The following is a 27341-nucleotide window of genomic DNA, read 5'->3' as shown; positions in this document are numbered from 1 at the left end:
CCATAGATAGACCTCTTCGCCACCCATGAAAACAAAAAATGCCCAAGCTTCGCCGCCAGATACCCACACCCATTGTCCAAAGGAAATGCAATATGGATGAACTGGTCAGGCAAATTTGCGTACGCTTTTCCACCTCTCCCACTCATTCCATTAGTGGTGCGAAAGCTACAACAGCATTCCCTCACACTGATCCTAGTAGCTCCAACATGGGCCAGACAACCGTGGTACACCACGCTGCTGGAACTCTCGGTAGTTCCACACCAAAAGCTACACCTCTCACCATGCCTCCTAACCTAGAACCATGGAGAGATCAGGCACCCGGACCCAGCTCAGCTCAACCTTGCGATCTGGCTCCTGAAATCCTAGAATTCGGATACCTAAACCTTCCCCCTGACTGTATGAACGTCATCAAAGAAGCTAGACGCCCTACCACTAGAGCCTGCTACGCTGCCAAGTGGAAAAGATTTGTTGTTTATTGCCATAACAACACAATCAATCCTCTAGACGTGTCTATACAACACATCATATGCTACTTACTCCACCTACAAAGGTGTAATCTAGCCTATACCTCCATTCGGCTACACCTCGCAGCAATTGCAGCTTACCTACAAACCAGGCAGCACCTATCACTTTTCAGAGTACCTGCCATTAAAGCCTTCATGGAAGGCCTCAAAAGAATAATTCCCCCCAGGGTACCACCCTCACCTGTGTGGAAGTTAAATATCGTTCTCACAAGGCTGATGGGGCCTCCCTTCGAACCTTTGCATAAATGCGAACTGCAATTCCTCACATGGAAAACAGCTTTCCTTGTAGCCATCACTTCCCTTAGAAGGGTCAGTGAGATACAAGCACTTACCATAAAAGAACCTTTTCTTCAAATGCACCAGAACAAGGTTGTTCTCCGTACCAACCCAAAATTCCTACCTAAAGTCATTTCCCCTTTTCACCTAAACCAATCTGTAGAATTACCAGTATTTTTCTCGCAACCTCAGACTGTTGCAGAAAGGGCTCTGCACACGCTAGATGTCAAACGAGCCTTACTTTACTATATCCAAAGAACACAAACTTTCAGAAAGACCAAACAACTGTTTGTCTCTTTCTCTCCACCACACAAGGGCAACCCCATCTCAAAATCAGGGATAGCTAGGTGGATTGTAAAATGCATCCAGATTTGCTACCACAAAGCAAAACGAACGCTATCCGTTCCCCCTAAAGCCCATTCTACACGGAAGATAGGGGCTTCCATGGCTTTTCTAGGGAACATCCCATTAGATGATATCTGCAAAGCAGCTACATGGTCAACACCGCACACTTTCACTAAACACTATTGTTTAGATGTGCAAACCAAGCAACAAGCTAGTGTGGGCCAGGCTGTAATAAAAACATTATTTCAAACCACTGCAACAGATACCGGTGGTCGCCGCTAAGGTTGGGAACTGCTATATAGTCTATGCAAAAGTGTGTAATCTGCAGCTCATATGCCTCGAACGGAATATGCTACTTACCACTATGCATCTGTTCTTGGCATGTAGAGCTGCAGATCTACACACGCCCACCCGCCTCCCCGGCTACCTGTATCTGTTCCAGTCTATCTTATTTAGATACAACACACATGGGTTTCTTCACTGTTGTTACTACGCTCCATCTTTCCCTGCTGGCGAAAGACAATCTGAGGATGGAGCCGAAGCCCATGCGTAATACGTTCCAAAGGAGGAGTCACTGACCTCGGGACTTCCAAAGACTTTCCAAGAGGAAAAACAAACTGCAAACATCCGGGCCCAACACCAGATGGTGATCTATGCAAAAGTGTGTAGATCTGCAGCTCTACATGCCAAGAACAGATGCATACTGGTAAGTAGCATATTCCTTCACAATGGTCTGCGGCAACTTCACCTTCCCTAGTGTTAACTATCCAGAAGTCTCCTACATCTACTCTTGGGCCAGGCACAATAATGTAGAGGTGGTAAAATGTAAGTGAAAGGAGGTGTGTGGCCAGTCCTTCCTAAATGCTCTCAGGTCCACCTAAGTAATACAATAATGACCTGATTGAGAGTTTGGCAGACGGGCTACCTCGGTCACAGATATGATAGATATCTTATTCATGTTACTGCAAGTGTATTATATCCTGTGGCACTTGTTAAAAGGCGAACCTGTCCTCCAAACCAGTCACTGTGCCTTGCATTCTCTTTGGGAAAGCATGATTTTAAACCCAGTGGCTATGAACTAGTGTAATTTGCAGTTTCTGTTCCATGTGAGTCAAGTGGTGCTTAAGCCAGCTTCCTAAACCCACTCACCTGGGTTAGTAGGCCAGAAGAGGTGACATAAAGTGCATCACTCTAGTATTCAATCATTCAGAGAATTGTAAGCGCGCTATTCACCCGTGAGGGTCTCAAGGCGCTGAGGGGGGGAGGGAGGGAGTCCGCAGATCTGTTTAGCCGAAGAGCCAGGTTTGAGGGTCTTCCTGAAGGTGTTCAGGGAGGGGGTGCATCTGATGTCTGCCGGTAGCTCGTTCCAGGTCTTGGCTGCAATGTGAGAGAAGGATCTTCCGCCTGCTTTGGCTCTGGGGATGCGTGGGGTTTCTGCCAGTGCGAGGTTGGAAGATCGAGGTTCTTGGCGTGGTCTGAGGGGGTAGGTGGGGGTCCGAGGGCGGTCGGCTACCAGGTGCTGTCCCATGCAGAAGGGGTGGTACCGAGGACGAGGACTTCTATCTTCTCGGCGTTGAGCTTCAGGCAGCTGTTGGTCATCCAGACTGCGACATCTTGCATTCCTTTCGGAAAGTTGAGTTTGGCAGTGGTGGGGTCTTTGGCGAGGGAGAGGATGAGCTTGGTGTCGTCGGCGTAGGATATAATGTTGAGGCTGTGTTGTCGGACGATGGTTGCGAGGGGGGCCATGTAGATGTTGAAGAGGGTGGGGCTCAGGGATGAACCCTGTGGGACTCCGCAGGAGATTTTCGTGGGGTCGGAGAGGAAGGGTGGGAGTCTGACCCTTTGGCTTCTTCGGGTGAGGAATGATCGGATCCAGTCCAGGGCTGTTCCTTGTATGCCTGCGTTGTGTAGTCTGGCAACTAGTGTGCGGTGGGAGACGGTGTCGAAGGCCGCTGATAGGTCGAGTAGGATGAGGGCTGCGGAGTGGCTTTGTTCCAGGAGGGTAAGGATGTCGTCTGTGCCGGCGAGTAGGGCGGTCTCTGTGCTGTGGTTGCTTCGGAATCCAGATTGGAACGGGTCAAGGAAGGCGTTCTCTTCAATGAATCGTGTCAGTTTCCTGTTGACTGTTTTCTCTGCAACTTTGGCTGTGAAGGGGAGGAGCAAGATGGGCCGATAGTTCTTGAGGTTGGTGGGGTCAGCTGTGGGCTTCTTGAGCAGAGGTCTTGACTTCTGCGCGCTTCCAGTCGTCTGGTAAGGTGCCTGTTTTGAAGGTGGTGTTGATGGTGCATTGTAGTTCAGGTGCGATGGTGGCCACGGCTCTATGGTAGATGTGAGGGGGGCAGGGGTCGGTGGGGGAACCCCGAGTGGATGCATTTCATGGTCGAGGCGCTGTCTTCGTCTGTGATCGGTGTCCAGTTGGAGATGGTGGGCTGGCTGGTGTTTCAGGGGGCGGGGGGCCATCTGTGGCATCTGGTGGATGGTCGATGAAGTTGTTGTAGAGGTTTTTGATCTTGAGGTGGAAATAGGTTCCAAGCTTGTCGCAGAGGTCTTTGGATGGGGTGATGTCTGTGGCTTTGCTGCGTGGGTTGGTGAATTCTTGAATGACACTGAAAAGTTCCTTGGAGTTGGTGGAGTTGGCCAGGATATTGTTGTGGATGAAGTTCCTCTTGGTGGCTCTGATCTGGTTGTGGTAGTCCGTCATGGTGTCCTTGTAGGTGGTGTGGTTTTTAGTTGTCTTGGTGTTTCTCCAGTTCTTCTCCAGGCGTCTGTAGGTGCGTCTGGCTTGTTGGAGAGCGGTGGTGAACCAGGCGGCTTTCCTGGGGCGTTGTCTGTCAGGCTTGCGTAGCGGGCGAGCTCGTCTGCACAGTCAGAGATCCAGGTGTGGCGTTCCCTGGCTGCGTCGTTTGTATCGGGTGCCCAGTTGTGGTTGTCTCGGGTGAGGGTGGAGTTAAGTTGCTTGTCGGTAACCTTGCTCCAGTTCCTTCGTGGTGGGAGTGGGCCTGGTTTCGGTGCCTTGGGTTTGTTGATGGCGAAGTGTACTCAGTGGTGGTCGGTCCATGGCGGCTGCGTTGTGTGGCTGAATTGGACACTGTCACATGTTGCGTAGATGGGGTCGAGAGTGTGTCCTGCTCTGTGGGTCAGTGTGTTGATGAGTTGTTTAAGTCCGATGCTGGCGAGGTTGTCACGAAGGATAGTGGAGTTGGGGTTGCTGAGGTTGTCAAGGTGGAAGTTCAGGTCTCCAATGAGTATGTAGTTTGTTGAGGCGATGGCGTGGGGTGCGATGAAGTCGGTGATGGTGGTGGCGAAGGGTGTCCGGGGGCCGGGGGATATGTAGGTGAGGGTTCCTCGGAGTGTGGCTTTGGGGGTGGTCTGGATCTGGAAGTGCAGGTGTTCGGCGGAGGGGAAGGTTTCGCTGGAGGTGGTAAGGCAGGAGATGCTCTTGTGGGCAATGGGGAGGCCCCCTCCTGGGCGGTTGGGGCGGTCTTTCCTCTGGACCTGATGTCTGGGGCGGAGGATGTGTTGGTCCACGTCTCTGTGAAGAAGGCGATGTCGGGCGAGAGAGAGTCGAGTAGGTTCCAGATTTCCATGGCGTGTTTGTGTACAGAGCGTACATTGAGGAGGATGTATTTTAGGGTGTCGTCAGTGCTGGCGTTGGCGGTGTTGGAGGCCGGGGTGGCAGTGAGGGTCTGGCTGCAATGGAGGCAGGAGAACTGGCCATGGGTTGTGTTCGGCGAGGCCTGCTGGCATTCTCTGAGTCTTCCAGGGTTGAGTGCGAGGAGGGTGGTGGTGTCGTAGTGATGGGTAGTGGGATGTCCAGGGTTCCTGGCGCTGGCCGCGGTCGGGTCACGGAAGCGTGCAGACGGGCTTGCCGTTGGCGCGCCTGTGGCGCGCCCACTGCTCGCGTCACCTGTGCAACTGCGCAGCGGCCGCCATTTAGTAGGTGAGGTGGGAGGGAGGAGAGGCTGGGAGGCGGGAGCCGGGGAATTCCGGGGGGCAGGGGCAGCAGCGGCGAAAGGAACAGGCAGGCACGAGAAAATAAAATCGGTGGTGGAATTAGAGGAAGTCACAGATGGGCACAATAACAGTGGCACAACAGGGAAAAATTAAGAAAAAAAACGGCTGAGAAAGGTTACGGTGGTTCCAGGCAGTCTGGTGCCAGTTGGAGTGGGCAGCAGGCGCAGGAGTGGACAGCAGCCTCAAACCTCTTAAGGAGGAGGTCGGGGTCTGGAGGCAAGAGACTGCACAGCAGAGCTGCGGGGAGAGAGTGGACCTAGACTGAGGGTCTTGACTGCACAGTAAAAAGAGGGTCCATGATCAAGAGACCACGCCAGTCCTCTGCACCTTTATCCTGCTTTCATCAGGACCAGTAACAAATGGCTGCAGGGAATCTGCATGGTGGGGCATTAGCTAGCTTGGTGCCATGTTGACCAGTCTTTGGGTTGCAGAGGCTCCAGTCCATTCTCCGTTAATGACAGAATTCTCAGCTTGGCAGGGATGAGGCCTTGCAGGGCTGCCCCACAAGTTATAGCCTACAAACCCCTTGCTTCTGTCTTCCCTGAGATTAGGCCAGACATATTTCTCTATAAACCTGTGACCTTACATGCATTCATAAACTTACAAATCTTGTACAATTAATTAGCAGCAATTTGGCGTTGATTCATAATTCTGCGTCTGATGTACTTACTTACATCATCTTTTCTTCCTGACCAGCAATAAATTGTTGTGCTTCCATTTGGGCCTTTTAACTCATCCAGGGGCCCGCAAAATGGGATGCTGCAGCTGCTATCACTTTCATGGTGCATCAGATCCATAGTGATGAATAGTATAGAGAACACAAACCTAAGCTGCAAGTTGTTGGAGAAGGGACTTTTGTCCCAGAGAAGTAGAGTGGTCATGGGTTTATTGACATGTCCCAGAACACCCCTATTCACATCACTGTAATGGAACATTCCAGATGTAACCCCATGCATAAGATTATGTGTGTTCTAAAACCTACAGCCCTTTGCTCTTTCAATGGGATAACTGGGGTAGACTCAAGGGAAGGGAGTGAAGAGAAGAGCATGTGATCTTTAAGAAAATTCTAATGCTCCTTCTTTTTTCATGTTCTGTTTGAGATGGGAAACAGCTGTTACACCGAAAGCGTTACAACGCATGCCATTACCCCGCATGCCGTTGCAACGCGAAAGGTGTGTAGCAGGGAGTAGAAGATGTTAGATTTAACTCTAACACCTTCCCTACTGTTACGCACACTGGAGTTGGAATAGTAAATTAAACTATTCCCACTTCCAGGGCAACCCCGTCAGCAAGTCGTGGTAAAGATTTGCGTTGCAATGGCATGCGGGGTAATGGCATGCGTTGTAACGTCATACAACCGCTTGTAAAGAAGCTGGAGCTGCTTAATTACCTCCTTTGCAGAAGTGAATTGATGGAAGCGTCAACCAAATAGATTTAAAAGTCCTCAAGACATGCCCTAAGTCAGAGCAGCAGGGAGCAAAAAGCTATTTTCAGGGGGGCTGCACATAATCTCGATTAATCAAAGCTCACTTTCAGAGTTTGCTTGTTGTGGGCTACCTAAATTCAAGAGATTTAAAAGATTAATTGAGCTATGTTATTTGCAGTTTCCATGGGATGCTGTGTCAGACTGATCCAGAGACTTGGTTAAGCCTTTCAGGAGGCCCGTTAACTCTGCAGGACAACTTTGTGCACAAACAAAGAGCGTTTTCAAAGTATTCTCATCCAAAACATTCAACCTCATTGTTTCCTAGGTGCTAACTAATTTAATCTACTTGATCTGTAACAGGGCACAGCACCCCCTATTATTATTGATAATTTGTGTTCTCTTTGGCAGTTTGGGATCAGCAATATGACTCAATCTTCCGTGTTCCACATGTGGACTTGCAAGCATCTCTCTAGCTCAGCTACAGGCTCAGCCCGGGTTGCATATATTTAAATATTCCTTAAACTGTTGCTTTGATTACAACTCCCAGACCCCAATTCTGATTAATTCAGTTACAAATACAGGTCCACCCATCAGTTTAAAAACCCATAACCAGCACTGGTTCTGTTGAGATCATTAATACTTGTTAGCAAAAATGCCTGTCAATTGTGAGGTAACATTGTTTGTATAAAACTGGCCAGCTTTTAAATAAAGTGTCGTGCACTTGCCATCAAATCTTCATTTCAGCAGAGGCTGCTTCATAAAGGCTCTCTGTTGAACTGATGTCAATGAGGGTTTTATATCAGAGCTGGCGCAAATGGATTCATTCTCCCTATCTGGTTCACAACATTGCTTCAAGCTGATGAAGCCACTGGTGTGTGTTCATTCAGATGACAGTTCATGGAGTGGCAGTGCTCTGCATGTGAATCTTCCGTACCATAGGTTTCTAATGGATTGTTACAGGTAAGTAATGTTTCCCCTCTCAGGCTACTACTAATCCCGATAAAACGTGGTGTTAAAAACTCTGATAACCCGTGGTCATCCACCATGGTTCATCATGCATAAACAGGGAATAATCATGGAAGCCCAGTGGGAATATTGTTTATGGAATATTTTTACATGCTATATTCTGTCTCAATTTCTTTTCTAGGGACCACATGGCCATCCTGGGCAGAAGGGAGAGATCGGTTTTCCAGGAAGACCTGTAAGGAAATTTTAATTTCCCCCATTTATCTTCCCAACTATTGTGATTTTAGATTAATTTTATTTTTCTTATTGCTTCCATCACCTCTCTTTACACCTGATGAAAACAGAACTCATTCTCTTACCCATCTCATTCATCCTCCCATCCAATCCACTTCTTTCCTAAGTAAACTCGTACTGCTATTACTCAGTTTATACCTCCTTTCATTCATTAAATTATTCCTCTGCTCTACGCCATTGAACACATTATCCAGCTCGTTCCTCTTCACACACATTTCATTCCTTGTCTCAAGTACAAGCTAAAACCTTATATCTCTCTGTGATTTTTTACCACTATCTTTGTGATCTCCTCCGCACATTGTCTCTATCTCATGCTGATGTCCGAGTGTTGGACCTGTTGTGCTCCACCGCACCAAGGCCTTGGGATTTTGTAGATTTCCGGTGGCATTGCGGTGGTGGCCCAGGGCTGTGAGCTTCCTGTTATTGTGCTGACTGTGGCAATGCCCTGGTCTACTGGTGACTGCAAAAAACTGTGTATTCTAACTCTTAGAATGTCTTAATCAGACTCAATAACAAATGTTACTGTGTTATGCTGACTGAAAAGGGCACAGTGTTATGCCAGATAAGAGTGTGCTCCAGTGTTATTCAGACCGTGAACTGTCCCAGTGTTTTGTTAACTGTCAGAATGGAGACTGTGAACGTTCTTCGGTGTTATATTTATTGTAGGAGTTCCCAAACATAATATTTACATTTATGGGTAAACCGAGGTATTCGACTATGACTAGGACTGTACTGCTGTCAATTGTATATAGAGTGACCCAGTGTTGAGTGTTTGATTGCACACCCCTACATTTCTTTCAGAGTTGATGCTGAGTGGTTCAGCTTCTGAGTTCAGACAGACTACTTTCTGTACAGTGCAACCCCCACTAGTTGTTACTACTCTGTTCTTACTTTCTTCTAGGGTCGTCCTGGGATGAACGGAGTTAAGGGCGAGAAAGGAGACACCGTAGACCCAAGTACTGTACTGGCAGCCAGGGTAAGTAGCTGTCTGCACCAGTACTTTAGGATTACCATTGCTTTTTAATGCCGCCCTCATGAGATGCTCACTCCTCAATAGACATGCTCATTGGGCACTGCTACAGAGATGCATACTCTTCAATGCTTCAAAGAGACTCACTTTTTAGTACTTCAGAGAGGCTCCCCCTGCAGTGCTCCTGATCAGCTCACCCAGCAGCATTACAGAGAGGAACATCTGTTGTGCTCAGGTCCTGCTTTAGCACTGGTGGTGCCTTGTGCGACCATCTTTTCTGCCTCCCCCCCCCCATGTGACCTCCTTCTCAGGTTGCCTCACTACCACCCGGGCAAAAGTGCCCCTCATATCTCCATTTGACCCTCTCTCAAATACATTTAATTTGTTTTAAAGCGCTGGTAAAGGCTGGCTACTAATCCACTCAGCTATCCACATAAGATACTGATCTGTGATTTGCAGCAGACATATTAACCCTTTCTGCTTCTTTATGGCGAATCAAAACTGCCACTTGACAAAACCCCGATCTCTATGTATAGCAGGAAGATTAATCACAAGAGTTATGATTACATTATTGCTGCCTGAAAGCTGGACGTACAAGGAACTCTGCAGCAGGTGCTTTTAAATCATACGTTATTGCTTAACACAACGTCCCTCCTGAGGTCAGTGCCCTCCTTCCAGGTCCGGCTGCACTGGCCACACTGCTCTAAAGCCGGCCCTGCTAGTGCTCCAGTATGGTGCACACTGTAGCACTTCAGAGAGGCTCAGCCTGTAAAGCAGCAGAGAGACCCTTCCTACAGTGCTCCAGAGAGGCTCTCACCGCAGCACTTCAGGGCAAACACTCAGGGCTGCTACAGCGAGGCGCACCTGCTGTGCTATAGAGAGGCCCATGCTGTAACACTCCAAAGAGGTCCACTCTGAAGCACTGCAGAGGGGCTGGTCCTGCAGCTCTTCACAGGAGCTCACCTTGGGCTCTACAGAGAGGCTCAGCCTAGCATTGCTCCAGGCATGGTCGCCTTTCATCGCTCCAGACAGGCTCACCTGGAAGGTCTCCAGTGATGCTCACTCCGCAATGCCACAGGCATGTAAGCTCTGTGGTGTCCCTGAAATGCTTTAAGTGTAGCTCTAGCAGTGTATGTATGTGTGTATATAACTTGATTTTCATAACCTCATTTGTGACAAACAGTCAACACGTATTTTGCGACAACAGCTGTTTCTTCAGGACTAATTAATCAATTGTCTTGTTCATGCAACAAATGTTACGAAGAAATTGTCCTTCAAAGTCAGAGTCATCTAAACTAATCCAATATGTTGTTAGTAATATTAATTAGACATCCTCTCAAATTAAATGCAACATAGTATTTATCCACAAGATAAGATAAGTGTGCCCAAAATAATTAAATGTATTGTTTGTAGGGATAACTTGATCATTTCTCGAACTGAATTCTATTTGATCTTCAAACCCATGGTAAGGGTATTGATCTTGATTGAGCGCTGGCACAATACAGTTTGATACCCTTATCAATTCTTGACAAGCCACTGACCCTGCACTGATCCAGAAATGCTAAAATCTCATTACTTTATAAGTTCTCCCTCTGCAGTGCTCTAGAAATCAAAATTTGACATGTGTTTGACACACTCTTTCAATGACAGCAGACAAGGAGGGATCAATGATCTTTATCCTCAATACAGTGTTTCTGGCACACTCTCCCACATAGACTGGTGTGTGACATTGTATAGCACCTTTCTAGGCAGGGTGTTGATGGGGTAGACGGGGTCAGTGACAAGAGTTTGATATTTAAGGCCTGACTACTGTTTCTTTTGCATTTTGTATCACAGAGGGGCAGGTTCTTTTTCTGTGTCTGACCCGCAGAGTGATATCAAAGGAGAGCAACAGGGTCATATATGTGCATGTCTGGAAAGAATGTGATATAATTTGAGGTACAGGTATATTATGAGTTCATCATTCAGATGGGATATCTACCCCTCCTCAGGGGTGTAGATTTAAGGGGGTTGTTTGGGGTGTTACACCTCCCCTAATATATGTACTCTGAAGTAAATAGTTGGTTACATTTGCTCTCAGTCAAGTATGGTGTTTATTGTGAAGTCTCTGTAGGATTTAACCTGGTTTTGTAAATACACACAAAGAAGAAAAGACACACCCGTACACTCTTTCTCTCTCATGCTCTCTCTCGTCCCATCTATTTCAAGGCCATCAAGAAGGTTGGTTGTTTTACAAAATATTGCATTTCCTTTTTTTTCTGCCATTGGGTCTATAAGCACAGCCAATGGCTCAGGAGCCGTAGAGGAAATGTTTTTCACAGAAAACTACAAAAAGTCGTCAAAGACACTGAAGGGGCTAAAAGCTGAATTACCGACAGACGTCAAAGGAACACAAAACCCTGAAAAAGCCATTGAGGTTTTTGCCCAATCGAGAACCAGAACGAACAAGTGGTTCAGACAATGTCGGAGGGGCTTAAAGCATATTCCATTTAGATTTTGTCCCAACTTCCACCTCAAGTACGGGCAAAAGAACAACCATAATGATTTATTTCCCTCGAAAGATCACAGGTCAGAGGGGTGCGCTGCATGTGCTAAGTTGCAGTCCAAGACTCTCAATGTAAAGGAAAAGCAGAGATGGACACAGATTCACAAGTAGGAGTAAATTCATACCCATTGAAGCCATCACACCCTGATGACATCACTGTCTACAATGCTATAAATGTAGGTGTCTGCAGACACCGCTAGTGTTCAGCTCAAAGAGGAGCAGTCAGAATCATGTTTCCTGTTGGAGACACTATTACATGATCAAAAGAGAAATAAGTTCCTGCCCATGTTACGCAGTATCTTGGACCAGGGCCGAGAGGCAATGAAAGAGCCTTCAGCAGACAAAGAAATCACACCAAGAGCAGAGACAAAGTACACATACACTACAAGTAACTTCCCCCTTACATCAAGGGCAATGTGGCAGCAGACTCACTAAACTTTGTAATGCCACGCAAGAGGACAAATATTCCCACCTCAATAGGACCCCCTCCCGATAAGGAGAGTACCCGGGTGGACATGGTGGAACTAAGGCTGGACAGGTCAGCAACAGTGCAGTGGTGCATAGCAAATTCAAAAGCACTGCTGAACAGATACACTCATGAACACTGGGATGAGGTCAAAGAACTCCTGCAGCATCTGCCAGAAATAAATAGAAATTAAACAAGGGGGTACGACTAATGCCAACACTTGCCTCAAATTGGCATTAGATGCAACAGACACTGCCAGGAGGCAACTGTCTGCAGCCACAACACTAAGGAGCCACGCCTGGCTGATGGTGTCAGTTTTCCAACTAGAGGTGCAGGCCTCACTAATCAACATGCCATTCATCGGTGACAGTCTCTTTGTAAACACTGTTGATGAAGTCCTACAGTGCATAAAAACCATGAAGACAGTGGGGGCTTAGCAGCACAAAGGGCCTTTTAAGAGAGGTAAGGCCCAAAGTAAGAGCAGGTATGCAACCGTCAACAATGTATGAATCCTTTACCTCACAAAGTGGTCCATCAACCACACCACCAGAGTGGAATTATGTCTCATCCTCGTCACATACCCTTCATGGGAGAGGCAGAAGAAGAGGAACAGTCCCAAGGAGGGGGGAAGAGGCGGCTCCTCCAGGAAGTGACTTTGCAACACCATCCTCTCCTACACAGTCACCAGTAGAAGGAAAAATCAGAGAAATGATTTCTCCCGAAATGGAAGAAAATATGCTCTGACAGATATATAGTAAATCTGATCCAACTGCATAGAACTACTAAACAGTCCACCTACAACAAGACCACATGCAGGGGGAACCAGCAACGAAGAAAAGCTGCACCTGTGACAATAACTCAACAAGCTCTTAAGCAAGAGGGCATTAGAACTAGTACCACCAAAAAGAAACAAACCTAGGAGTATATTCCATCTACTTTCTGGTACCAACATCAGATATGACACTAAGGCCCATATTAACATAAGGGGACGCAGCAGATCTAACAAGACAAAAATATTCTAAGTGACCTCACTGCAATGACCTCTGATGTAGAAAGAAGATTACACTGCAACAGTAGATCTCAAAAGATGCTTACCTACACATACCTATAAACATGGGACACAGAAATTTCCTGAGTTTGTTGTGGATAAAGTACCATTATCAGTTGGAAGTACAACATTTTGGGATAAATTCCATACCAAGGGTTTTCACAAGGTGCCTAGCCTTAGTAGCAGTACACCTGTGAAGACAGGAAATACATGTTTAGCCCTAAATAGATGACTGCCTGGTAATGGTTAAATAATTCAAACATTGCCAGGAGAAAAATAAATGCTTTAAGTGGAGCACTTCACAAGCTAGGATACTCCCTCAAATTAGAGAAATCCATCACAACCCCAGAAAGATAAAAGACTTTCCTCGGGGGGCGTCAAGGCATTCCCTGTAACAAAAAGAGTCCAGACACTGACATATCAAGCTCACCTCTGCCAGAAGGGTCAACATCTGAACATGGGAATGGTGGGGAAAGTGGTGTGCATAGTGGCATCCTGCATCCCTTAATACACAAGGCGAGGCTGCACATAAGGCCACTTCAAGAGTGGCTGCAACAGCAACGGTCACAATCAACCAGGAGCTGGGAGGATCTAGTAGTTGTTACAGATAAAGTACAGAAAGAGATGCAGTGGTGGGAACGAACATTACATTGGGAGACCATTCAAACCATCAACTTCCTCAGTAACCATTACAACAGATGCATTCCAGACAGTGTGGGGAGGTCACATGCAAAGGTGAACATCAGGTACCTAGAAAGCCCAAAATAAATAGTACAGTACATGAAAGTACTGGAACTCAAGACTGTTTTTTATCCCCAAAAGCCTTCCAGACACATTTGGAGGGAAACTCAGTTAAAATCTAAACAGATAATACAACCACCATGTTCTCTTGCAACAAACAGAGGGACAAATCTTACATGCTAACCAAACTAGCACAGGCTATATGGAAGTGGGATCTAGAAAATGGGACATTCCTATTAGCAGTATGCCTACCAGAGGTACAGAACACAGAAGTAGACAGACTGAGCAGACAGGCAAACACCACATAAGAGTTGGGGTTAAAGCAAGGTGTAGTGTAATGTGGGGCACACCACAGTAGACTTGTTTGCAACCCAGAAAAATGCGAAATGCCAAAGCTTTGCCTCCAGGTTCCTCTACTCATGGTCACTAAGGAAGGATCTGTTGAAAGAATGGTCAGGGATTTTTGCCCACGCTTTTCATCCAGTCGCACATGAAACCACATGTAACACAGAAATTCAAATAGGCACTCATGAAACTAATCTTTATAGCTCCTCAGTGGGCCAGACAAACATTGTTCCCAGATTTAGTGGAAATGCAGCAAGATTGGGTCATGATGCACCCAGCACATTAGTACTTGCTAACAGCACAGGTATTGCATCCGGAGCTAGCTAACCTGAGGCTGGCAGCATGGTTTTTGAGGCCATAGAGTTTTTTGTCATCTAGACCTACCTCCAAGAAGAGTTCGGCCATCTAGACATACCTACAAGAACCACGGAGATGCTTAAGGAAACCAGGAGGCCAACCACAAGAAAGTGCTGCATTGACAAGCCGAACAGATTCATATGATGGTCTAACAGGAAATGCCTTGGTAGAGGTTGGACACAAGACTTTATAGTGGTCATGTACCTTATTTCCTTGATGAAAAACTCTCCTACACCTCACTTAAGATGCATCTAGTGGAGTATGTCAAGGGAGAAATAGACAGAAGTTTCTTTACTACACCAGTAGTACAGCAATTCCTAGAATGTGCGCAAAGGATAGTGACCCTAAGGGCAGCAACCACACCTATGTGGAATCTAAACTTAGTGCTCACACAACTGATGGAGGCACCTTTTGAACCCATGCGTAATGCAGAATTCAAATATTGAATGCTGAAAACAGCCTTCTTAGTTGCTCTAATGTCATTAAGGAGGGTTTCTGAAATATAGACCCTTACAACACAGGAACCAAATCTACAAATACACAAGGATAAAGTAGTATTGAAAATAAATCCACGGTTTTCTACTAAAGGTGGTATTGCATTTTCATGTCAACCATAACATGTATTTGTAAAGTGCACATTCATCCAACAGTAACTTGGTGCCCAATAACAGATGTTTATTGTTACCCAACTCAATGGTACTCATTTTATCAACTTCAGAAGGATAAATGGCTTAGTGGACCGGGGTAATTTGAACCTGTGGCAATGAGATTGAACACAGGCCCTTACAGTGGATGCATTAGTCCACTAATCCACCAAACCTGGATGTACAGCTACCTACATTATTCCAACAACCTAAAATGCAGGCTGAGAGTATGCATACAATTGGTGTTAGGACAGTTATGTATTACTTGCAAAAGACATAAGTAATCAGGAAAGGGGGTCACGTTTTTATCTTCTTTGCACATGCCAAGGCTCCACAGTTACAAAGGGTATAGGGATAGTCTAAACAATTCAAGCCTGTCACAAAACAACAAGAATAAAATTGGGGGAAAAACATGGGTGTATTCAACAAGATAGAAGGGAGAAACACTTGCCTTCCTAATAAATGTATTGATAGTGACATGGCAGCCACATTATCTTTCATAGACACCTTTACAAAATACTACTGTGTGGTCTTTTAAGCCAATAAGGAGACTCAGGTTGGACAAAGAGTGTTAAAACACCTGCTCGCAAATATGCATTCTAACAATGCGAGCCTGCCAGGAGAAGAGAATACAGCTACTAAATCAATGCATTGTATCTGAATTCAGAAAATATTCAAGCTACAAAATTAAAAGGTTCAGCCTGAAGAATTTTCTGGATTCACATGTGACCCGCCCAACTTCCCTGACAAAGTGAATTTGCTAAAGAGGAGAACATCAACAAATTATTACAATACAAAGATCATACAAAGAGATAAAAAAGTACCTAAACATGATATCATTCAGTCATTCAAGGAAGGACAAGAGCCCAAATGATTGATGACTCGCCAGTCCCCACAAAACAAATAGAGATAAAAAACTTCAATCCTAAAAGTTCCAGACCCCTCCACTAGATGGTGGAATAATGCACATATAGTGACTCCAGAAATTTATTCACGCTGCAAAACTAATCCTACTGGTAAGTAACCTTTTATTTTTCAATAACGTTCTTGTCCTTTGCTCAACAGTTCAATGAGAGACAGCTCAATCTAACACAGGAGTCTGAGTTACTTGGTATAACAGCTACCTCTGTGTCCTTTCGAAGTATATCATCCTATGGGAAGGATGGGCCTTTCAGTAGAGTACAGAATTGGATGTCCCAGCTCTCTTCCTCTTGCAAAATCAGATGTCTGAGGTGCCCTTGCTTTTTCTCAGTCACAGAATAAATCTAACTCCAAATATCTCTCCCTAACAGAATCCATCAATTGAACAGTACGAACTCAAACATTTATATTAACTTATTTTTCATAAGCTTTGTTCAAGATGGAGTTTCACATTGGGAGTTTGCATCTCCTCAATTTTCCTGGTGTATCAACAGTTTGTTGATGTATGTGTAGGTACAACAAAAACAGTATGGAGAGGAGCTTCATTTTATATTGATAGTCGCACATAGGTGCTTATTTTTGGGGGACAATCCCGCCTGCTGTGCAGACATAGAGTGTGCAGGGGGTTATATGCAGAAGCTTGGGATTTTGATGACGGAAGAGTGGGAAGAGGTGCGATTTGTGCAGTGACAGTGCTTTAAAAATGGATACTGGTTTAGATGGCCAACGCAAAGAAGTTCACTATTAGTTTTCTGAAATGTAGCTGCTTGCTAATGGTTTTGATGTGAAGGGGCATGGAGTTTCAAAAGTGGGAGAGGAGGCCCCTGCTGTGAAGGATGGTCCACTGGAGCAGGTTAGCATCTGCATGCAAATTGTCAAAATTGTGTTGATCCCAATGGTGTGATTTGGAGACACTGACAGTATCTGATTCTCTCGCTGTGAGAGAGGGTCTTCCGTTTATGTCTTGAGTTGGACTAAGACTGCCTTGCATCGAGAGTACTTTAATGAGGTTAATTTTTCCTATAGGGCTTACCTGGACTTCCTGGTCCCCCCGGTCCACCAGGCCCACCTTCAAACTACAACTTTGACAACAATGTGAGTACAATTACAAAAGAACTGCATATCTTAAAATAGTGTTTGGATATGCATGTGGGTCCCTGTATGTGCTTGCTTCTGTTTGAATCTCACATCATTATTTAATGGGCTTAGAAATTACGTGTGACTCAAACTAGATTTTGTGTGTGTGTGTGTGTGTGTGTGTTTCTTTCTGAGGTATTTTACAAAAGCTTGTGAATGATGCATAGCTGTGAGTGCAACTTTACATTAGTTACATTATGTTGCCAAGAGCTTACTCTGTACAGTGTCATAAAGGACACTATATCCTGAAAACGTTGTGTGTGCAACAGAAGTGATGATTCAATGCATGGGGTTTCTCAAATGTCCATGTATCACGTCTACTTTTTAAGACTACTGCTTGTTTCGGGTGCTAGGGAACCAAACAGGACTGGAGTCTCAAAGTGAGCCGCACATATAAACAGTGCCTCCACGTTCAAAATACACTACTTTGCTCCACAGCAGAGTATCTTTCATAGATTTCCATTTCTGGGTAATCCCCATCGCCAGACTGAGATCTTGCAGAGATAGCGTAGCAAAAACAGCAGCTGATATAGAACAAGTCGATGTTCACTTGAAGAGAAGAGGCTCCATACAAGTCGATGTTCACTCGAAGAGAAGAGGCTCTATACAAGTCGATGCTCACTCGAAGAGAAGAGTCTCCATAAAAGTCAATGTTCACTCGAAGAGAAAAGGCTCTATACAAGTCGATGTTCACTCAAAGAGAAGAGGCTCCATACAAGTCGATGTTCACTCGAAGAGAAGAGGCTCCATATCAACGCCCTCAGCTTAAGAGAAGCAAAACTACCTGCGCAGGTTCTCTTTCCTATGAAACAATAACAGTATATCAGGGAGCTGTAAACAATGTGATTATGATGATGTTCTACATGAATTCTCAAGCAAATCCTGCTCAAGACAGCTGTAGAAGAAGTCCAAGAGTTGGTGGAGGTTGTAGGAAGCTGTCTCTTTATATGATGGACCAAAAAGAGGTATACTGTGAAAAGAGTCAGGGCAGAAAAAGGCTGCAAGCGGCGACTGGAAGTCCGGGCTGGGCAAACACAAGGGTGGGTTTAGCTCATGTGGGTCTGCAGACCCTGTTGCACCATCACCTCCCTTGGACTCGGGCTTTGGAGAGCTGGTGCATAAGTACTTTGATGCATCGGGTGCCGGTGGTCGAGGACTCACTCTTTGTCTTGGTTTCTGCTGCAGAGGGGCAAAGAGGATAGCTGGGCCACTTACGATGTGGGTCTCACTGTCCCTGAATTATCTCGACGTGAGGATCGATTCTCCTCAGCGTTGGTGTCCGGTCTGGACACAACAAGCCTTGGTTGCTGAAATGGGTCCAGTACCCCAGGTATTGTGTTATAGGTGTTGTCCCGCTCTGGTCAGTCCTGGCATCCCCACACTTGGAGGGAGGATGGATCTGACCTGAGGAGCACTTCTACTTCTTCCTAGGTAGCTGCTCCCTCGGTAGCCCCGGTGAGCGGCAGGTTGGTGAAGCAGGTCTTGCATCTTTGGTGCCTGCGGCTGCAGAGGAGTAGCTCCTCTACTTCAAGGGAGATTCATTCACAATTTGTGAAACTGTTGCAGCCCTCTGGGCTTCTTGAAGTCTGTACAGCAGCAGGACTAGTCGGTTGCTCCAAGAGAGTTGGGTACAGCTGGCAGGCTGGCAGGGTTGGCGCTAAGTCAGTCATGCTTTTCGGTTCTCGGGTCAGCAGTCTTCTTTGTCCACTCCTTCTTTTGGGTCTGTTGAAATCTGAAGTTGTAGTATCAGGGGTCCCCTAAATACTCAGTTTGGCGGTGTTAAGGGGAGTGAGGGGTAGTAGCCAATGGGCTGCATGCTCCTGGGGTCACTACTCCCTATAGATGACCACTTCCTTTAGGAAGAGAGCATCACCCTGTCCCAGAATTTCCAATTCAAGCTCACACAAGATGGTGGAATTTCTGAATTCGTATTTACTTCAGGCTGTTCACGCTAGAGGTGTGTCCAGCCTGGCAGTGTAACACACCCCTTGCATAGCTAATTTTCCCACCTGTACTGGTGCCAGATGGCCAAAGGCAGGGGAGGCCTCTCCCCTTTCTGGGAAAGCCTTGGGTTGCATATCAAAGGCGGCAGAAACCTTTGAAGCCTCCTGCCTTGATATGCTGATTTACCAGCCTTCCTGGGAAAGGAGATGATAACACCTCACCCTAGAGCAGACATTGTTTCTGTCCTCTGAGAGCAGGGCGCTCACCTCCTGGGGGGTCAGAAACTCAGCAGTGACGCATGCTGGTCTGGAACAGTCAGCAAGGGTTGTACGATGGAACAACGCTGGGAAATACTCTGCAAGCCTTTACCACGCATTTTTTACCCCCCATTTTTTTAGATGGCATATGCTTTAACAACGTATGCCTTTACCACGCATTGATTATATATATATGTTTATATGTATAAACAATGTATTTGTGGGGATAGACCCTCCCCCCCCCCCCACCCCCACCCCTCCGAATCTTAAATGCGTGGTAAAGGCATACGTTGTAAAAGCATATGCATTCTGAAAACATGCATGGTAAAGAATGTGTGGTAAAGGTACAACGTGTTAAAAACCTCGTTGTAAAGGCTGTTTCCCGTCTGAAAGCACACTTGAAGGCTAGTAGGACTCAGGGGGTACCTCTAAGGTACCCTCTGGGTGCATATATTAATAAATCCATCAATGGAGTCAGTGTGGGTTTATTAATATGAGGTGTTTGAATCCAAACACCATATGTTTCAGTGAAACCATTATGTAGCTGGGGAGCTCGTTTTGACCAGTGCCCAGTACATACCTTAAGATGGCTTCCCTACTCACTTGCAATGTGTAGTAGTAGAACTAGACATCACAGGGGCCTCTCTGCTCATGCAGATATTTCCTTACATAAAATATAATGCACCCTGGCATAAGGCTCAAAGGCCGGCTGTAGGGGTGACTTACATATATTAGATGCAGTGACTTTGGCATGACACACAGAAGTGTGTCATCTTATGTTTTCGCTCATGGTTTGCACCATGTCATGCAATCTCCAATGGCAGTCTGTGTGGAATTTGTATGTGGGTCCCTTAGGTTGGCATATGATATGCTGCAGCCCTTAAAGACTCTCTTTAACACCCATGGCCTAGGTACTTGGGTATCATTTAATAGAGGCTTACAGGCGTGTTAAAGTCCTTAGCCAGTTGTGGAACAATTAGATTTCACCTTGTTTTAGGAAAGGAGCACTGGCACTGAGGTCTTGTTAGCAGGCCTTAGTGCATTGTCAAAGTCATAAATCAGTATCTAGTAGCTAAAAAGGGGGCAAAAAGTGGGGAAACAACTGCAACAGAAGCCCAGTTTCCTACAGGCGTGGCTTACATACTTCTAGTAAACATTTCAGCTCCACATGTCACGAAAGAATGTGCAGATGCTCAAACCGAGATCTACAGACCTTCCACTTATGGGAGCTAGCACAAAAGACTATGAACAAGAACTCCAACAACTGCATTGCACAGCTGTATTATGTAAGATATGGGAGAACACAAAATTCGAAACATATATCCGGATAGCCAGGATGAGGCCAGTAGACGAGGTGTTCTTTGTCCCATGACAAATGTCCCATGAATTTCTGTGCCTTCACCATCCAGTCTGTATGCATATTCAGAGTTTAGCTTGCAGCCTTCTACACACCAGGAGCAGAATGACACTTAAAATGGCTCTGAAAGTCGATGCAATCATATATGATATTGCGAGCAGATCTCCTCCTCCTGAGCTGGAATGGGAGAAGGCTTAGACAGTAACCTAGCCATCAGCAGGACAGACCTTGCCTTCATATACTTTAGGCATAAATAAGTACATGTTTAATAAGCCCAGAGTCGATTCAGTAAGGAATGTGCATAGACTAAAAAAGTGGGTCTGAAAGCCCAGATCTCCTGAAGGGTGACTTAGCGGATTTTATATTTGTTTTCAAGGGTAGTCGTTCCTCCAGTATAATCCCATCTAGGTGACACAATAGGGGCTGGCAGAAGCAAATAAACGTGTGCAATGCATGCGATTTCATCAGACACAGCTTCCTAAATGACCTCTTGAAAATGCATTGTATTGTTTATTATTTGCAGCACGCAGACACATTCCAGGATACTGCTGATAGGCACAGGGTACAGTAACACAAACGTAAATCAGTTCATAGACAAGCCACAAAGGTAACACAAAGGGGTATTATTCAGAAGACATGACAATAAAGCAAAGTTGAAGGAAGCAATAACAGGATTTGCAGCATGAACCTATTCTGGGTTCAAATGCAGAATTAATCTGCCATCTAGTAGATGGGTCTGTAACTATTGTACCTTACAAAAGTTTTTGGGGGAGCTACAAGTCTCCAGATATTTAACGTTTTCCATAAGTTAGGATTGGATGAAAGGGCTAAGGACAATTCATAAATGAGGCCTTACAGATGGAGCTGTTGAAGTCAGCATGTTGATTATGCTTGCACTTGAGTGGTAGTTGATGTAGGTTACATTAAAGTTAGTGAAGATGTTCTCAAGTCTTATGTCTTTGATTAGATTTGTCTACAGTTTTCCCTCAGCAACATATAGTAATCTGCCACCAAATTTGGGCAAGACATTTCGAGATTAGCAATTTGTTGTAAATGCAGGAACACCAGGAAGTGGCAGGGCGGTGAAGATGGAAGATGTCTGGCAAGTAACTGGGGGTTTTCCCAGAGATAACTTTCAAAACACACAGAGCAGTGTGTGTTGGCCTTAGTGTACTATGGTTAACAAAGACAACTGGTATTCCGTGCGGAAATGTGATAAATGTTTACAGGGTCCATAGATGATGTGGATGGCTCAGATTCATGTCACTTTATGTTTATGGATGGATTTGTTGGAAAGGCTTAAATATGCTGCCACCTTATTGTGGACATAACTACCTAGGGGCAGATTTATGTTTCCTGGCGCATCCCTGCAAATCAGCAGGGATGCGCCAGGAAAGATGCGTCACGCAAGTTTACACTTGCGCCACCACAGATGCGCCGCATTTACAATGCAGCGCATCGTGGCGCAAGGATAAACAGATGCGTGACGCATCTGATGGCGTAAGGGCGGCGCATTGCTGGAGTCGCGTCGCAAGCACGACGCAACTCCAGCAATTTTTAGGGGCTGCCCATACCTAACATGCTGCGTCATGCCTTACTCCTGCTTCAAGCAGGCGCAAGGTTTTGACGCAGCAGCGTCGGAAAAGTGACTGAGTGAAATCTTGTAGATTTCACTGCGTCACTTTTCCGAGGCTTTTTCCGATGGAACGCCCACCCTGCATACATTAAACCTGACGCAGGTTTAATGTAGCGCAGGGCTTTACAACGTGACGCATCTCCCTAGATGCGTCACGTTGTAAATAAGGCGCAACATGGCGCATGGTTTACGCTGCCGCTGCGTCACAAAAGTGACGCAACGGCGGCGTAAAAGTGGCGCAAGTCTAATTTAAATCTGCCCCCTAGTATGTTAGTAATATGTGGTGTTGAATTGCTAACAAAGGACAAGTTTTGATTAAGCACGGAAATGGAATTAATGGACTTCCCTGTGGTCTGTGAGTGTGAGGTTAGAATATAGGCCTAGAAAATTGCAGAGCACTCAAATTCTAAGTCCCTTCCACCTTTAGATGGCTGAACTAATTGAGAAAGCCAGCTTATGTTCAAGTGGGATACTGGACATATTCCTTTAGAATGAGCACCTGCTGTAGCGAAACACTTCTGTGTGTTTCTAGCAAAGCATACGTCTTCTCCAAAGTCTACGCATTCAGCTGATATACATTTTATTTGTGGAAAAGGTAACCAAATACAGGCTATTCACTATCCAAAGTGAGTATTAGGTGCAAGCACATTATTCGCTATCAAAAATCAAGTTCAACATAACCAGGAGAAGCCAATGCCTTTTTAGTGGAGGCAAATTTAGGACTGCAGCCCTGTAGTCCAATATCATACTGATGCCAAAGCGGACATGTGAGTGAGTCAAGCTAAATTAAAGAATCTGATCAGACAAGATGACCCAATCTCCCACATTGCCAAATAAAAATGTACTTCTTGATCATTTTTGCCTGTGAACCCATAAAAGGTACGATGGTGGGAAACACCATGTTAGATAGGCAAGGAAGGTTATGAGCCAACAGAATAAATTGGTGAAAGTGTGCACACTGCTGGGACAGTTGACAAGAAAAAAAGAAGCAAATGTGCTGCCCATAGTATCAACAGCTGTGACATGAGCGGTATAATTGTCCACTGGGGGGCCTGACCTATCCCAGTTCACACAAGGAATTCACCCTTTGGGATGGAGATATGTAGCGCAGTCAACCCTGACTGAACATGGTATAAGACCTATGCGAATCATGGCCATTTCTTCTGGTAAAATAAGGATGGTGCAGTGCTGGCTGACTTCAACTTTCTCAGACCCTGCTATCCAGTCCCGCAAAATAGCACCTCTGTTGTCGTGTGTGGGGGGAAGAGAATATATTCATGGAAGTCAATTTGTGTTTCACGGGGTACCCGCTTCTACTCCTGGCTGGCTCGTTGGCACAGCTTGGTCTTGCCATTTGGTGAATTTAAGTTCAAGCCCTCCTTGATAGAGGATCCCTTGGTTCAGTTAGGATAAAACAAGTGCTGAGGGAAAGAGAGCAGCCTACTATTGTCCCAGGGTTACATAACCAGTCTTCAATTTTGCTTATTCTGGATTTATTTTGTAGCGCCTTGATTTCTCATATCGAGCAGATGGGTCCTTCACCAACAGTTAGCCTGTAAATGGTGTGGCTTGCTGCTATCAGAACGAGATAGTGCAGCATGGGTTTTACCGAGTATTGTACATGGGGAAAGTGAGAGAGAGGGTAGGTACAAGAAAGACACTGAAATACCTCATGGTATTAGCTTTGTATGGGAACCAGTAATCCCTCCTTTCAGTACCACAGTCGCTTAGCCTTGGCCTTGATTGAGCAGAGGATAGCCCAGGATTTAATGTTTTTCTTCCCAAACAGTTACACTGAGTCTTTTTTAGGGCTAACCAAAGTTAGTTGAAAAAGGTATGTGTCAGACTGAACAGCTTCATGGAAATTGTATGCTGTTGTTGTCCAAATGTTTTGGCTCACAGAATGGGTACCTAATCTCTATTTATTTATTTTTAGGGTTACCGTGACTCCGGATATCCAGGACTACCAGGTGAGTGAAAAGTGACTAAGGTAGAGGCAAGGCAGCCATTTTGACATCATCCAGGAGGAAAAGCTTAAAATATATCTCCCTAGTAACTTTATGGCCTACGTGGGCTTCCAAGCTTCTAAGTGAGCCAGTCTCACAAGTTTTTAGCAAGGGAGGAGATATGAATGCTTTTATGCAGCATTCCCCTCCTGCTAATACCAGGAAGGAGCTCATGTGTGACACAAGCACTATTCATAGAGTATTACAAACAATTTCATCCTATGCTACAGCCTTTCTGGTATGCACAAAATATTGTCTTGCGCTGCACTGGAAGTATTAAATTATCTTGAAAGATTTGACCTTCAAGCCAATATTCTTGAAGAATGTTTAAAACACTATTTTAAAACAGAAAGTAACGAAGAAGAGGATCATTTTCACCCACCTCCTCCTTAAAGCTCCCCTATTTGCAACCCATACAAATTCAGTGAAATTACAGAATAGGTGCTGGAGATGAAGGGAGTGAGAGGTCAAGAAAGACAAAGCTGGATGCAAAGGGAGCAAGGATACCATGATGAGAAAAGGATAAAGAGAGACAAAGATCAAGCAGAAAGACAGGAGGAACAAGTGAAATAACAATGGGTAATAGAAGTTATACAAACAGTGGAGATGTTTGATTGGACAGAGCAGAGGGCAACGAGGAGGGAAAGAAATAGAAGGCAAGAGGGTGTGGCAGAGAGCAGGCAAAACAGAACTGGAGACTGAGCAGTGGGAGGAATTTCTTCCCTGGGAGTGGATTGCCCTGTGCTATACTTTAAAGTTATATATATGTGTAAATTATGACTACAAAAAGTAAGCCATCAAAAATAACGTTTGAACCAGGCAGTCAACTTTGAGACTATTTGACACCCAAGTGTAATAAAATACGGTACTGGCATGTATTTCTGCCTCTCAATATCCCTTTTCCAATGTTTTGCATCTGAACTTCACTGTGATGTTAGTGTCAGTGCAAACCCCTGAACTAGCAGCATTTCTGCCCAGGTCCTTAGTGGCTCTGATAGCTGAACTGGAGCAAATACAATTGGTGTCCATTTTTACCACTTCCCTTGTGTCTACCTACACCTGCAGGTGTGAAATGCCACCTTTAATATATATGAGAAGAGAGTGCCAATGCTGTATGCCAGAGAAGGGAAGCAACTCGATTTGTCATAGAAGTGAGCATTCCTAGGTTGTACCGTGAGGTTGAGGGGTCTACGTCTTGATAGGTCAGGCCTCGATACTGCTTCAGTTGTACTCCAGCTTCATATATAAAAAAAAATCATAAATAAACAAGCATTTGCAATGCAATAGGTCTCGCATTTACGAGAATTTGGGCTATTGTAAATGACAATGCCTTTTATTTATGTGTTGTTTTTAAAACAGATAAATAAAAGGCATTGTCATTTACAATGCCAATAGCTCAAACTATCGTAAATGCAAGACCTATTGCATTGCAAATGCGTTTGGCGCCCATGCTATACATTTTTTTTAAAAGCGTTAAGAGAAACTGTGTCCTGCCTGCAACAGCAGGCAGGTCAAAGCTATTTGAGAAAACAGTGCTCGGAGGCTGTAATTAAAGCCTACCGAGCAACAACACACGTATCAGGGGGTGTCGCCATGGGAGGTTACAAAATAAGACAAGGCGGTACTAAGGAGTCACTACTAAGCCTATTGACCAAGGAACAGCCACAGTTGACAGTCGACAATCACACAAGCCAATGGGTAGAGAGTGGGCGGAGCTTCAAGTCCCTACCTGAATACTGCATGCCTCACAGAGCAGCGCATGCGCTCCCAAGGCTTGACCTAAAAAGCACATACAGATATACCTACATAGAGAAGCTAGGGGTCATCCATATTTATCCAATGGTGCGTTCATCTGTCAAACACATTTTGCTTCTACCCACCTCAGCATACAGGTGGGCAACTCCACCTCAGCCTTTGCCTCACATGCAAGTTGAGTGTCCTCCTTTTTAATGATCACCTCACATTCAACCAAAAAGAAGCACACTTTCTATTGTACAAGTAGGTTAGCCAATATTTTCTTCTTCCCATTCTTTATACTTTGTTTTATTTATTTTTGTCACCTGTGTGTGTATATATCCAGGGAACAGTAATTTGAGGGTTATATAATGTATTTTCTTTGAACCACCGAGATTCAATTTTCCTGCTATGTGCATTCCAAAAAAGGTTTCTATAACTGTTCTATAAACATCTAACTGCTAGGAAGCACCTCTACTGTTTTTTTTTAAATTATGGTTAATTTTTAATATATATTTTTTTTTTATTGCAAACATGTTTCCAGTCTTTTCTTATTTTCATTATTGTTGCATATGCTTACAATAAAAGATAAAGAACATTTTAATCAGTGCACCAGCTCACTGAGGCCAGACATAGTGGATTTTCCAAAGTTGTCTAATAGGAAAGAACGGCCCTCTCTGCATCTTAGGAGTCAGAGGCCCCGGTCTGTGTCGACAGGAGGTTGAGTTACATCTTTTAATGTAGTAGTGAGAGGCTCTTCTCTTTTCTTTTAAAATACTATGCTATGGCTGCAAATAATCCTTGCCTTTCTTTTAGGCCAAAAGGGTGAGCGAGGATTCCCTGGCATTCCTGGATCAAAAGGTGAACGAGGGGATGTCGGACCTGCGGGTCCACCAGGTAAGGCGTTGCTTGCTCTCAGGTACCCCCAAAACATATTTCCTGCTATCTGATTCCCTCCACATTTAGTCACATTGAATTTCATTAGTGCTAAACTTGACCCTACCATTTTTTGTAATTATCTAAAAACAATATGTTTTCTTAATCTAATACTAATGTTACCTCACCCTAAATTAATGTATTATACCACACTTATACTAACACTTGCTCTTTTTAAATTTCACAATTTAGTGAACGTATATCAATACTGATATTTTAATTATTACAGTTAAATTATTTTAATCAAATTATATTCAATTACATGTATTTATTTATGCCTTGAATTAAATTAAATCAAAATAACTATCAACCATGCTCACCTATTGTCACCCTACTGCTAAACGTAACCTTAAGCTTGTATTTTAATGCTTACATTTATCTTTAAATTTCAACCACTTAATTCAGTACTAACCCGTATTGTGCAAGTCACTTTTTATAAATGAAATGTAATT

The 27341-nt window shown here is 44.9% G+C and overlaps 1 protein-coding gene across 7 annotated transcripts in view; it reads left to right on the top strand.

Moving 5' to 3' along the window:
* COL18A1 (collagen type XVIII alpha 1 chain) overlaps positions 1-27341 on the top strand; it is a 431742-nt gene that overhangs the window by 364446 nt on the left and 39955 nt on the right. For all 7 annotated transcript variants that reach the window (XM_085645186.1, XM_085645181.1, XM_085645184.1 and 4 more), the window contains 5 exons: positions 7733-7786; positions 8747-8821; positions 16909-16977; positions 24150-24183; positions 26770-26850. In XM_085645186.1, coding sequence (XP_085501312.1) covers positions 7733-7786; positions 8747-8821; positions 16909-16977; positions 24150-24183; positions 26770-26850 — 313 coding nt within the window. The remainder of the gene's footprint in view (positions 1-7732; positions 7787-8746; positions 8822-16908; positions 16978-24149; positions 24184-26769; positions 26851-27341) is intronic.

This window comes from Triturus cristatus, chromosome 3_1, assembly GCF_964204655.1.
Source record: "Triturus cristatus chromosome 3_1, aTriCri1.1, whole genome shotgun sequence".
NCBI classification, from domain to species: domain Eukaryota; kingdom Metazoa; phylum Chordata; class Amphibia; order Caudata; family Salamandridae; genus Triturus; species Triturus cristatus.
Note: the sequence above shows the minus strand (reverse complement) of the source record. Positions and strands in the feature narration are given on the sequence as shown.